The sequence below is a fragment of the Piliocolobus tephrosceles genome, chromosome 15, assembly GCF_002776525.5.
Source record: "Piliocolobus tephrosceles isolate RC106 chromosome 15, ASM277652v3, whole genome shotgun sequence".
In the NCBI taxonomy this organism is placed as follows: domain Eukaryota; kingdom Metazoa; phylum Chordata; class Mammalia; order Primates; family Cercopithecidae; genus Piliocolobus; species Piliocolobus tephrosceles.
Window position 1 is genome coordinate 39,774,745 of NC_045448.1, and position 13,800 is coordinate 39,788,544.

Here is a 13,800-nt window from a genome sequence, read left to right on the forward strand (position 1 = left end):
AGGTTCAGAGAGGAAATGGTGTCTTTCTGAACAAAATTCCGACGACCCCTCTCACATCTAGACAGCAGGATGTAGTTCTTATCCTCTGTAAGCCTCTGGGCCCAATCAGATGTAGTCAGAGACTCAGAGGATCATTTCCCTATGCTGTGGACACAGTTTGCTTAAAAATAAAATGTGTGGAAACCTGGTATGAGGTCTTGTGAGATAGTCTGCCCTGGTGGCATCTGTACACAGCTGCCTACTGAATCTTTTGTTTGCCGAGTTGTTGGGTGTAAGGACCTGCTGTATCCCTTGTCTTAGTAAACCAAGGAGATTATATGTTAGGGCTCTTATTTTTGTTTTGTATATACAATATTTATTTTAGCTACTGTGTTTATCTCCAACCTTTGTATTTCTGCTAAAATACCTTTATGAGTGTATGTCATAATTTTCTCAGAGGGTGTCAACATCTCAATGAAAGGAACTACTCTTTTTCACTGTCAGGAAAATGTGAAACTCTAGAAAGGATCACGCAGTGTGAAACTAAAGAGGGCTGATATTTACCTAAAAACTGTTGATTTAAGCTGCCTGATGATAGATAGCTCCCCAAAACAAAAAACTAAGGTGATTTTTTTGGTCTTTGCCCCCATCAGAGATTGACATTGTCATTTTCCAATGAAATAAGTAATGAGGACTTCAGGATCTTGTTTGGTGGCCAAAGTCACTGTAGAAAACGAATCAGTCTTATTCTGTAAGTCAGTCTCTCTGAGGATTAAAAGGCTCTGTTCTGAATCTCAAACATATAAATGGAAGCTCTTCTGATATTGCCAGAGCAGTGGTCTAATATTATACATATTATGACGGGCAACTTTAAGACTTAATCATCTTTCCAGAGAGCTATGTAGTTATTGGCTCAGGTCAGGGAAGAAAAGATCATCACAGAAGCCTGAGAAAGAACCTTAGCTCTTTAATAGTTTGTAGCCTGTGATTGCCCAGCAAGCACTATTTGAAGATTCTTCTTTTAATCCTTTTTGGAGTTCTCATGGAAAGATGCTTTCAGCAGTCGCATGCATGTCTATTTCTAAGAAAGTCACACTTGGTGATCTGTAGCACATTTACTGTGTAAGCTTAACATGACTGGTACTAATGCAAATCCCATGTGGATTATATCTGAACCTTGTGCCTTTTCAGAGTCGCAGAAAATAGACTATTACTCAAACCACAGAAAATTTGGTAGGTGGTAAGATAATGGTGACTGAACCATTACTACATTTCCCCTGCTCAGATGTGGATGTCTCAAAAACTACTTATACCCTTAACATTAAACTCAGCATCTTTATATTATCACTGCCGCTGGCCCCTTGTTCATTGGTGTCCACATTTCTTCTTCTAGGCAGAAATACTCTCTTTTAATTTGGATGCTCTGAGCTGGAAATGAGAAATCCCCTTTTAAAAAAGGGATGGTCTCTCTGTGGCTAAGATGCTAAGAGCAAGACTGGAAGCTACTGTAATCCATCCTCAATGAAGCCACCCCTAATGCCCAGGAGCCACACAATAAAGTGATGACTGCATGGGCACTTTCACTTTAGCAGAGCAGCCCACACTTCAAACAGTGTGATGTGCACCTTGTCTTGGCCCCATGTGTACACAGGTGTGCATGATCCATGTGCATTTGCCCACACCTCTTACCTGGCCTTGGGGGCAGCAGATGTATGCTTGGGATGTGTTGTTTTAAGAAGGATGATTGAAATTTAGATAACAATTTTTAAAGTTAGATTTGTTAAAAAAATCCTTTGAGATGGAGCTGTAAGGTAAATAAAAAAGATTAAAAAGTATCTTTTTAAAAACAAGGAAGAAAATAGAAAAGGTAAAATGGCTGGAAGGTAGGCAAGGTAAGTGCTGGTTTAGTAGTTGGAGGCAATGTGTGTCCAGGTACATGTAGTCAGCCTGCCTCTTGGTTTTGCCAGGGAGGTGGGGAAAGAGCTGGATTTCTGGCTCAGTAATCACAGTTGTGTTTTTGCAATAGGCCAAACTTGACGGTTGGGCCACTGTATAGTGGAGACTCATCCTATTGGAATAGTACCTCCTTCACCTGGATAAATGGATGCCCAGGTTGTGGGATCTATGCTTTAGGGGAGAAGACATTTATGAGCAGATGTTTCAGAGGAAAGGGTGTTTATGAGCACGTGTATCCTGTGTGCACTTTGCACCACTGTTCCAGTCACCACAATTGCCTTCACTTTCTCAAATCGTTTTTGAAAATAGGCAGGAGTAGATGTAAATGAAGAAGTAAATAATTGGCATCTGTGGTGATCAGATAAAACCCTATTTCACAATAGCTTTTTTAGGCTCTTTCTCCAAAGCCAGATTAAGTACAACCACTACCATGGGGTAACCTACATTTCTTTTTTTTTTTTTCCTTTTTAAAATTTCAATAGTTTTTGGGGGTACAGGTGGTTTTTGGTTAACCTGCATTTCTATTGCTCTGTTAAGGCTAACAGAGATATTTCTCAAACCCACCTCACTTTTGGTTTAAGTCATTTGACATCTGTTACTCAGGTCTATCCTGGGCTTGTCCTCTAGTCTATTCTCCACTTGGTGTGGACTTCTCCATGGACTCAGAGAGGGTAGAGTCTGACCCTCCATTGGTTTCACCCCATTAGTCCTCTTATGGAATGCCTGGGAAGAGTATTCCCTAAGCCTCCTCACCCCGTAGGCTCTAAGCCTGTCCATATAACTTACTGATTTTCACAAGGTATACAAAGCCCTAATTCTCTAATTCTCAATGACTTTCCTGAATTCTGATTGTGAATGTCTGTGTCTATTTTGAGATTAGATTTAAGAAGAATCACTGCTGGCTTCCTGGGCATGGCTGTAGCCGTCCTTCTCTGCGGCTGCATTGTGGCCACGGTCAGTTTCTTCTGGGAGGAGAGCTTGACCCAGCACGTGGCTGGACTCCTGTTCCTCATGACAGGTAGGCTGCACGTCTCAGGCCGTCTGTCCCAGCCAAGGTGAAGGCTGCTGTGCATGCGGCTAGCTAGTGTCACTTTGTTATCTCCCTGTTAATTTTGTTTTCACTGTTAGAAAAGCAACCAGAAGGTCATTTTGGTTTTGCTGGGAAATGCAGAATTTAAGGAAAACAATAGTGTGAAAAATGCATCCTCCATATCCCCATTGTGGCCTGTTAGTAGGTTAGATGGAAGTGTCTTGGGTTTAATCTCTAAAATGAGCCCAGTCTGTTTTTTTGCTCTTCTTTCTTTTTTTGAGATGGAGTCTCACTCTGTCTGTCACCCAGGCTGAAGTGTAGTGGTGCGATCTTGACCCACCGCAACCTCTGTCTCCTGGGTTCAAGTGATTCTCCTGCCTCAGCCTCCTGAGTAGCTGGGACTACAGCCATTTGCCACCACACCTGGCTAATTTTTGTAGTTTTGGTAGTGTTTCACCATGCTGGCCAGGCTGGTCTTGAACTCCTGACCTCAGGTGATCCACCCGCCTCAGCCTCCCAAAGTGCTGGGATTACAGGCGTGAGCCACCACACCCCGTTTTCTGTTCCTTATTTCATACTGTGCCCCCAGCCCTGGCCTGGACTCTTGGCAAACATGGGCCATTGCTTATGAGGTGCCCTCAAAGACAGAGGGGGATAGATCATCACAACCCATCCCCTGGCTGGATGTCAATTCAAAGGTCATGCTTTAGTGATGGTGTCACTTTTACATACACAACACTCATTCATTTTACTCCACAGATACCTTTTGAGAACTTACTATGTATGAGGCACTGCTGTGAGTGCTAAAGACACACAATGAATAAGGCAGGCAAAATCCTTGTTCATTTTTATTGTGGAGAGACATAAACAATGATTTGTGGTGGTGATAAAAGCTGTGAAGAAAAGAAACAGGGTGAAATAGGGACTCAGGGAAGATCTTGCTGAGGTGGCGATTTCTGAGCTAATTCCTCAGAAGCAGCCGGTGGTGGGAAGAGCGCAGCAGACTGAGGAAACCATTAGTGCCAAACCGGAGAGAAGCGGCCAGTGGGGCTGGAGGGAGTGAGGGACAGGATAGTATCACATGAGGTGGGGGAGGTGGGCAGTGGCCAAAGCTTCAGGGCTTTGTTGGTCATGGTGGAGAGCTTGGATTTGAAGCTAAGGGTGACAGATGCCCCTAGAAGGTTGGAAGCAAAGGAGTGACTTGATTTTTAAACAAGGGATTGGAAAGGGTGGGGGTGTGGAGACAGGGCTAGGATGTTTTAGACTAACAGCTAAAGGGTAGTTTTGTCTAAAAAGGTGCCAGGTGCTGGGTGCTGAGTCGATGGCTAACACTGACCGACGGTAGCTTCAGGGAAGAAATCTTTCCTTTCTTCTCCTCCTTCACAGAAAACTCCTGTATTAATGATTAGCGAATGCCAAATTAACTGGGCATTAACAGTTTCACAAACTATACTCAGCAACAGAATGAATATTCCCCTAGATAGAGAGCCATTTTAAATAGGCTTATTTCCACTTGCCTGGAATTCTGTTATTCAAGTGACCATGCCTAGATTTTCTAGCACTTCTCACTGTAATGGGTCACCTAATTACGCCTGTGTTAACAGGAGGTGGCCACACCCCACCAGGGCTGCCACTCCTTGCTGACTGCCTGTCTCTGAGGGCTGACAGGTTGGGGGTGCTTTGCCCTCTGGCACGGTCAACCACCCTGCAGCCTTAAGGAACCCACTTCACAGGCAGGGATCCTTCCTTCTGACTCCCACTCGCCCCTGTCCCACTCCACGAAATGGTGCTGCAATTGGCAGTGATCTGGAATGTGGGGCATCATCACCAGCATCCTGGAACATTCAGAAGTCACATGGATCCTGCCTAGTTCTGAGCAGAAAACCAGTTTAGGTTTTCTGGATTTTGGTGAATACACAGTGGCCACCAGGACTGTAGCACAGGGAGGCTAAAATGTTAGTTTCTGAGGCTTTAGAGGCGGATTTGGACCCTCAAGACCAGCCACTGGGTTCCTGCCCAAGGGATGCATTTAAAATCCAAATTATAGATTAAAGCAGACAAGGGCAGCAAAGAATCAGAGAGGACTGCACTGCACAGAGGATTCCTTTATGCTTCTGCTGGGCCTTAGTGATTACTTAAAAATCTCCCTTGTTTTCTTCTCTCCCTTTATTTAAGCCCCCATTTCTCTGACTCTTGTCTCCATAAATATCGAAGAGGTACAGATGTGTTGCCTCCCAACCCTGGAAAGGCCCCATACCACTCCCCTTGTCAGGGGATTTGTTAGAACTTTTGTTAGAACTAAAGATTCTAACAATTGCTAGAACTAAAATAAATTGCAAGGCCATGAAAGCCTACTGAGTGCTCCTTGGGAGACTGAGGGGCCAGTCTGGTTTTAAGTGAAAGGAAGTTGAAGGTTCAATGGCAGGTGGGCACAGAGGAGAGGCAGGAGTTTCCTGGACCAGCTCCACCTCTTCCTGTTCTCAACCCTTATTTTGGATCCATGTGTGGATTGTACCTCTGCACCAGAGAAGCTCAGGAGTCCTCAGGATGGAGCATGGGAAGCTCCTATGTAATTGTTAGGCAACATCAAAACAAGCAAAGCAATACCCACAACAGAAGCCACCACCACCACCACCACCACCACCACCACCACCACCACCACCAACAACAACCCAAATAATAAACTTGAAGTTTGATGACCAGTTCTGAAGGACTAATAGATACAACCTAACATTGTTAACATTGTTCTGTTGTTTTGTTTAGTTTCGGTTGCCCAAACAACATTATTGAAATTAAGGGGCAATCCACTTATAGAACTCATCACCTGAAAACAGAACAACCTTTTTTCAATATTTCCCTTATTCTGGACCAAATCTTGCCATGTATTTGCTTCATTGTAAGCAAAGAAGAAAGGAAAAGGAAGGAGAAGAAAAGGGGAGGGGATGGAAGAGGGGGAGAGGAGAAGCATATTTTTCCATGGAGTGGATATGCTATGCTGGATTCACCTGTTCTGTTGCTATGGGATTCAGGGGGGTTTGTTTTGTTTTTGTTACTACAAATAATGCCTTGAAATTTCCTTTGCAAACACTGAGACAACCACGTCAATCTAGTGCATGAGATAAATTAGCTGTAGAACGTTCATATGCAGAAGATGAGAGCAAAAAAAGGGTTAAAAGAATCGATTTTAATTAAGCAGAATGTCTTTAGCCACTCAAGTCAGCATCCTTCCCACAGAGTTCTGATACTAAACTTAGCCCCTTCTGATGCTCTGCCATCTTCATTCTCTGCCTGAACTTATTAGCTAAACTTTCAAATGAAGAACATCAACCATGTGACAGGTTGGGCGGTTAAAATGGAAACGTTGGAACAATCTTTCTCCTTCTGCCTTATTGATTGCACAGACAGGTCTTGATTACCACATGTGACACAGCAGCCCTGCTGACTGTCGATGCACATCTGGAGCCAGGTCTCGCCCCCTTTCCTCTTCCCTGGGGCCATGCAAGGGTCCTCCCAGAGGGCCAGGGCCAGCCTGCACATTCCCCACGGGCCTTCAGTTTAGACTTGGATGTCACACCCTCTGAGGTTACACACACACAGGCACAGAAGCATACACAGGCGATTGAGGGGATAAGACTCTCATCTTCCAGCTTTAAGCTTCTGCCCATTACTAGACTATACTGCTTTCAGTGTACTGTGAATGAATATTTCCACCTATATTATTAAGTGATGCATTCTATTAGATGGATATAATAAATATACTTATTATAATTTAAGTTATAAATCTTTTAAAAGGTTATTCAGTGCAAACATTTTTAAACACTTTTTTAGGTCTCTGTTGTAGGATTTTTACTATTTTTTTAATTCACTAGGAGTCTTAAAAAATGGATAAAGCTTGGGCCTCCCTTGGTGGGGGTCTCACTGCTCACCAAATTCATTCACCTTCACAGGCTGTGCCTTGAGTGGCCAACTGGAAGATCACACACAGCATGAAACACTCCCTTCCTGACAGCAGAGACAGAGAAGACAGAGTCCAGGCAGCCCTAGCAGAGCTCCAGGGACAGTTAACACCCACCCACACTGGTTATTCATTCTTTTGTTTCAATGAATCCAAAAAAAAAAAAGACTCCGCCATGGTAGGTGTATTGAATTATCTAGATTATGATTATCCATTGATTATGACCTGAAACTACAGGTCCATGATATTTTTTCTATAACCTTGGGGGCCAGGTGTGTTTTGTAATTCAGGATTAAAAAATTTTTATTTTAGAAGAGTAACACGGTGCATATATCCTGTGTTATTTAACACCCTCAGCAAGATCTGGGGTGGCATCTTGAAATCAAATACATTAACATTCCTGTGGCTAAACACATGAATATTCACACTAAATGGGATCAATAAGAACTAGAATAGCCTATGTCAGACCAGGCCAGGATTTTCCACTAAAGAGATTGCTTCAGTCTTTCAGATTGGATGCTTTCAGATCTGATGCTTTTGGGATTTAGGAATTGCAGTGTGTGTGTGTGTGTGTGTGTGTGTGTGTGTGTGTATGTGTAAGAGTTTATTTCTCTCTGTTAGTTCTGCCAGTCAGGACAATATAGGAATGGCTTTTTGAGTAATCTGTGTGAAAACTAGCATGAGGCATTTGAAGGAAGGCCAAAGAGATCAGAAGGATGGGCAGGCCACCTTTCGAAGAAGTAGGGGGAAAAAAATCAATGTTCATGCCTTTGGGTGTTGTAGTTACATTATTTATCAAGCAGGCTAAACAGGGTGAAGCAACTTCCACTCCTTTCAGTCTTTTAAGCACATTAAAAAGTGGTGGTCAAAAGAATGGGCCCCGTTACCCTAATTGCATCTTACTAGCTGGTACCATGAAGATTTTAGGGTAGGAAATTAGGTTGATGATCGTGGGGATGGTAGCATAAATTTACTTCTGTCCTGATGTGAAAATATCCCTTCTAGCCCTATAATTCTGTGATATCGTGGTATCTTCTAATAATGAATATTGGCAGAAAACCTTTTAATATTTTATAAGAAAAGTAGTTGCATGCAGGGCTTGTCAGGAAACCAGTAATTTATTCACTTTTTTGAAGATGCTGCCAGCAGTAGTAAGGACCGAGCTTAGGACTCAGGAACCTCTCTCTCTCTCTCTGGGGGCCACCAGCTGGCTGAAGAGTATCAGCTAGGCAGGTGAGAAGTGAAAAGGAAGGGAAAGCCTCAGAGAAGAATGGAGGAGAGACCACCTTTCTCCCCATGGATCTTCAGGAAGGACCATTAGATTTTGAACTTTCAGAATGCAGAGGTGATGCCTTATTAATCCTTCCATACTCCTTTCACATACCTTGCATTAATTAGATTGCTGCCAATGAAAATGCAGCATTATCAGAAATAACTTGCTACATAGGTAATCCCTACTTGGGGTAATTTGCGATGAACTGACTCTTAAGTTGGTAGAACTCAACGTATGGCAGAATTCAGTTTCATTCAGGTTTTCTTGACTCCATGTGCTCAGCTCTGTTGGACTCCATGCAGAACTTATGGGAAGTCTAAGAGATCTCTGTGACCTTTTCCTGAGATGCATACAGGAAAGTGGAGTGGAGAGATTGCTTGAAGTTCCTGACCACATCAGTGTTGAACTGAGTCCAGCTGTGACCAAAAAGAGCTCATGAAACTTAACTATCTCTAATATACCAGAACTAGGTTTGGGACATGGTAGATACTCGATAAATAATTGTTGAATAACTAATTAAGTAACACCTAGAATAGCACAATCTTGCTAAAACCTATAAAAAAGCTAAAAATATATTTCATGCATGAGTACACACACACACATACACACACGTGTGCGGAACGTTATGGGCTTTGTGTCCCCTCAAATACATTTGTTGATGTCTTTGCCCCCTACCTCAGAATGTGACAGTATTTGGAAAAAGGGTCTTTAAAGAGAAAATTAAGTAAAAATGAAGTGATATGGATGGGCCCTAACTCAGTATGACTGCTGTCCTTATAAGAAGAGGAGATTTGGTCGTGGTGATAGAGGAGAGACTGTATGAAGACATAGGGAGAAGATGGCCATTGACAAGCCAAGGAGAGAGTCCTCAGTTTAAAAAGCCAACCCCGCTGACACCTTGATCTTAGACTGTGGCCTCTAGAATTGTGAGAAAACAAAGTTCTGTTGTTTAAGCCACCTAGTCTGTGGTAGTTTGTTATGGCAGCTCTGGCAAACTCATGCATATGAGTACTATAAGACATGTATGTGGAACCTAACGTAGAATTCCACACTCTCAACATTGACCTAAAACTATTAATTCAGCTACAGTAAGAATGCTTTCATCATTTCAAACAATGCTTTTTCTTGATGTCTTTGAATTTAGGATTTTTTGTTTTGTGTTTAAAAAATATCTTGAATGGGTTAGGCTTCTTTTACAAAAGTTTGTTGGAAAAGTTGGAAACAATGCTTTCTCCTCTTAGTACATTTCCTTGTAATCATCACACATTCCTGCCCATCTCACAAATCATAGTGGTGGCAGCTATGCATGTGCAAACCTTCTTAGAAATGTGAGGGTCTGAAAAGGAAGAGCTCCTAAATATGGTTTTCTTGTCATTCTTTCCTGCCCTGCTTTCCTCTTACTAAGAACAACTTCGAGAGCACTTTGGAAGGAGAAGAGATGTTACGGAAGGGCAAGCTATAGGGGCATTTGTGGGAAGGGGATGGATAGAGAGGGGACATATTTGTGGGCTGATAGGCCTCCTCTCCACCATGCTCAGCTGAGTGAATAAAGGCAACAATAAATAAAACAAGTCTGCATCAAAGTTTGATGCGTGCCCTGTTCCGAAAAAACTTAACTGGCATAGAGATGCCACTTAAATTAATACAAATACATAAAGTAAGACAAAGGGACAATCAGGTTTCCAAGGCAAGATGGATCCAAGAGTGAGATTAGAAGCCAAACGCATGCTATGAAATCCCATACTTTTGCTCATGGTGGGCTGTAGATTTAGCTTTAGGGAGCGTCAGTGCCCTGGCAACTTGGACAAAGAAAAATTCTATTAGTGACATCATTCACAGTGTCCATGAGGTAAGCACAAATCAATTCCACAGGAAAGCACAACCATCCATGACATTGAGGGCGGAGAGAAATCATTCTGGCTAAATCCTCAGATTAGATTGTTTCTTGTAATTCTTTTCTATTCAGTACGAACCGGTGGTGTAATGATAGAATTCATGTCATCAAAAGCAATTTTATGGGGTTGGCAGGCGAGAGGAGCTAATAAAATAAATGTTAAGTGTAAAATCAAAGGGAGTATATACAGAAAGATAAATACATACAGCATTCCGTTTTCATTTAATTGCATAAGCCGAGTACTAGATTCACTAGGAAGTTTTAATAAATGTTCTTGTTTCATGTTTCATTTTGGAATAACAGAATCACAGAAATTTGACACTTTTAGGGACTTCAGTAATCAAGCTTCCTGCTTTTTTTTTCCTAGATGAAGAAACCAAGGCTCAGAGAGGTTAGGTAATTTCAAGTTTGCACAGTGTTTAGTAGAGCTGGAAACTAGAATACTTATTTCTCACATCCCAACCCAACACACGTAGACATCAAAGGATGCTTAAAAGTCTAGGTTTGAACTCAAGCTTTCATAGGTCATTAAAACTATGTTACTTGTAAAAATGCTTGCTTTTAGGCGTTCAGCTGTGTGCAAACAGCTAAATGCAGAATAAAGTTGTTTTTCCTGTGAAGATGTCATTGTTCTATTATTCTGTTTTACTTGTTGATGCTCCAAAGATTTTTTTTTTCTAACTGCCTATTGTTCTATTACCAGCATTTATTAAAAGGGCTTTGTTATAAATAAAAACTGCCTTTGTTTTGGCGCCAGTGAAAACATTTGTGTAGATCTAAGAACATTTGCTTTTCACAAGGTTTGAGAAAAGTGGAGTATTCTTTTTTGAATGGTCCATTACTTTATGAGAGAATTATTTCCATCTCGATTTTTCTCTTTGAGAACTCAAAGTGATATGTTTGCTATAATAAATTGGAGCAAGAAGTCAGAAGAAAATATTTTATCCTTTTTAGTAAAACAGAATCACTTTAGAGTTTAAATGCAGAATTAAACAAAGAGTAGGAAATATCAAATTATCTCAGATCAAGTGTCCTTTTAATTTAGGACGTTTATTTTCTAAATGCACATTTGGAAAAGGATTCAGACAGTGTGCTCTTACATGATTTGAATGGAGGCAGAATTCTAACATTTTAAAGATGGCATTAAGGTGGTCTTTATTTCCTCCAAATTGCTGCCTGCTCTGAATTTGTTTTTCTGCTAGCATTTCTAATCTCCAAAGCTATAGGTTAAAAAAGGGTGGTGGGTAGGGGGTGGGGAGCTTTGAGGGGGTTGGAGAGGTAATCTGCTACTTTTAGCTCCTTCTTTTCAGTTTCAAAATCTGTGTCTCTGTTTCCAGTGGAGATGCTACATGTATCTGTAAGGATGCCAAAGGAATTTTCCAGCCAATAAATGTTATCTCTGTTGTATGCAGGATAAACCAGACATGAAGAAGAGATGTGTAGGATTCAGAACAGAACTGGACATTCTGATACTTGATTGGGTGCCAGTTTCTGTTTTTATTATTCACCACATTCTGATCCTCTGCCTATCCAAAAGGAGCATCTTGAGGGTCCATTGTGGTAGAATAGAAGCACCTATATCCACATGACTTGAGTAGTAAAACTCCTGTGTTTGGGGCTTATGAACCATTTTTAAAATCAGTTCTGATTTTAGTGTTGCAGGAGGAAAATTACATATACACGCATTGGTCTAAAAAGCAAAGCTTTGGGTCTGTCCATATTCCTTATGTCACTCCAGTTGCCTCCATTTTGAATGGTGAAAGTGGATGATCTCCTTAGTCAGCTATTTTACACCAATTCCATATTGCTGGACTTAATTTATACTATTTAAAAGCATTCATTCATTGAAAAAACCCATTTGTTGAGGCCCTGGTATATGTAAGACTATGCCTTAACAAAAAAGATTTAGCTACTTGTATGAATTCATCTAAAATATTATTTAAGGCAACATGATAAATACTTATGATAATGTTAATTGAAAAAGAAAGCATACTTTGTATAATGATTATAACAGAATAAGTGTATGAAAATAGGTGGAGAGTGAAGGGAAATGAAAACTATTTTGTGCTTGATTTGATGATAGAAGTTTTTCTTTTAAAAATACAACTTTTGCTTTTAATAATAAACAAATGAATTCCAATATATATATAACCATTTGAATTAGGTAATTCTGATTAATTCAGGTTATCAGAATTTTCCTATCTTTTTCACTCCTGCATCTCCACTCCCTAGTGTAGGGTCTGGCACACAGAAGTTTTGCCAGTGTTTGTCAAATGAATTAATTCAAGTAAAAGAATTACGGATCATTTGTGAATTTGGAGTGACTGCTTCAATGGTTGATCTGATTTTCATAAAGGCCTGTCTGGCATTTGTCTTGTAACAGGCAAACTGTAACTAATCATTCTGTTCTCTTTGTATTATTTATAGGGATATTTTGCACCATTTCCCTCTGTACTTACGCCGCCAGTATCTCTTATGATTTGAACCGGCTCCCGAAGCTAATTTATAGCCTGCCTGCCGATGTGGAACATGGTTACAGCTGGTCCATCTTTTGCGCCTGGTGCAGTTTAGGCTTTATTGTGGCAGCTGGAGGTCTCTGCATCGCTTACCCGTTTATTAGCCGGACCAAGATTGCACAGCTAAAGTCTGGCAGAGACTCCACGGTATGACTGTGTGCACTGGGCCTGTCCACAGTGCGAGCGCCTCCCTGAGGGGAACGGCGCGGAGTTCAGGATTCCAAGCACAAAGCGGTCTTTTACATTCCAACCTGTTGCCTGCCGGCCCTTTCTGGATTACTGATAGAAAATCATGCAAAACCTCCCAACCTTTCTAAGGACAAGACTACTGTGGATTCAAGTGCTTTAATGACTATTTATGCTTTGACTGTGAGAATAGGGAGCAGTGCCATGGGACATTTCTAGGTGTAGAGGAAGAAGAAACTGCAATGGAAAAATTTGTATGATTTCCATTTATTTCAGAAAGTTTGTATATAACAATTACCTGAGAGTCATTTCTATTTGCAAAAGGATTCGTAACAAAGCGAGTATAATTTTCTTGTCATTGTATCATGCTTGTTAAATTTTAATGCAGCATCTTCAGAACTTGTCCTGATGGTGTCTTATTGTGTCAGCACCAAATATTTGTGCATTATTTGTGGATGTTCCTTGTCACAGGAAGATTCTTCTTCTGTTGCCTTATTGTTTTTTTTTTTTTAATTGAAGTCTCCTCTCCGTTTTTGTACTGGAATCGAAATCATAAGATAAACAGATCAAACGTGCTTAAGAGCTAACTCGTGACACTATGCAGTATTGTTTGAAGACCTGTTGTTCAACCTCCGTCTCTTTATGTTAACTGGATTTCTGCATTAAATGACTGCCCCCTTGTTAATCTGGGTGTGTTTTCCTATGTCTTTTAGCTGTGTCAACAGGTCTCCCTAGCCACAAGGACAGATGAAAACTCCGTTGTTTTAATAAGACTCTTATTAAGACTTAGTAATTGCTTCATTTCAATTAGGTTGGGCATTATTATCTTTTGTAGCAACCACACACTTGCTATTGACAAAAGATGTCATTTTCAAACTTGTTTTTAAACCTTACTATACTATTTAAAATTTTCTTCTCTCATTCTGTTGTTCTTCCTTTTTCCCCCTTTCTCTCCCTCTTCCTCCCGTTTACCATCTGCCTGGTATGTATCCAGTCATAAGGGTACATGGT

At 41.0% G+C, this 13,800-nt stretch overlaps 1 protein-coding gene across 2 annotated transcripts in view; it reads left to right on the plus strand.

The window, feature by feature from the left end:
• Positions 1-13,474, plus strand: part of TMEM178A (transmembrane protein 178A) — a 52,260-nt gene extending 38,786 nt beyond the window's left edge. For both annotated transcript variants that reach the window (XM_023216407.1, XM_023216406.2), the window contains exons 3-4: positions 2,816-2,953; positions 12,515-13,474. In XM_023216407.1, coding sequence (XP_023072175.1) covers positions 2,848-2,953; positions 12,515-12,756 — 348 coding nt within the window. In that variant the 5' untranslated portion in view covers positions 2,816-2,847 and the 3' untranslated portion in view covers positions 12,757-13,474. The remainder of the gene's footprint in view (positions 1-2,815; positions 2,954-12,514) is intronic.
• The last annotated feature ends 326 nt before the right edge of the window (positions 13,475-13,800 follow it).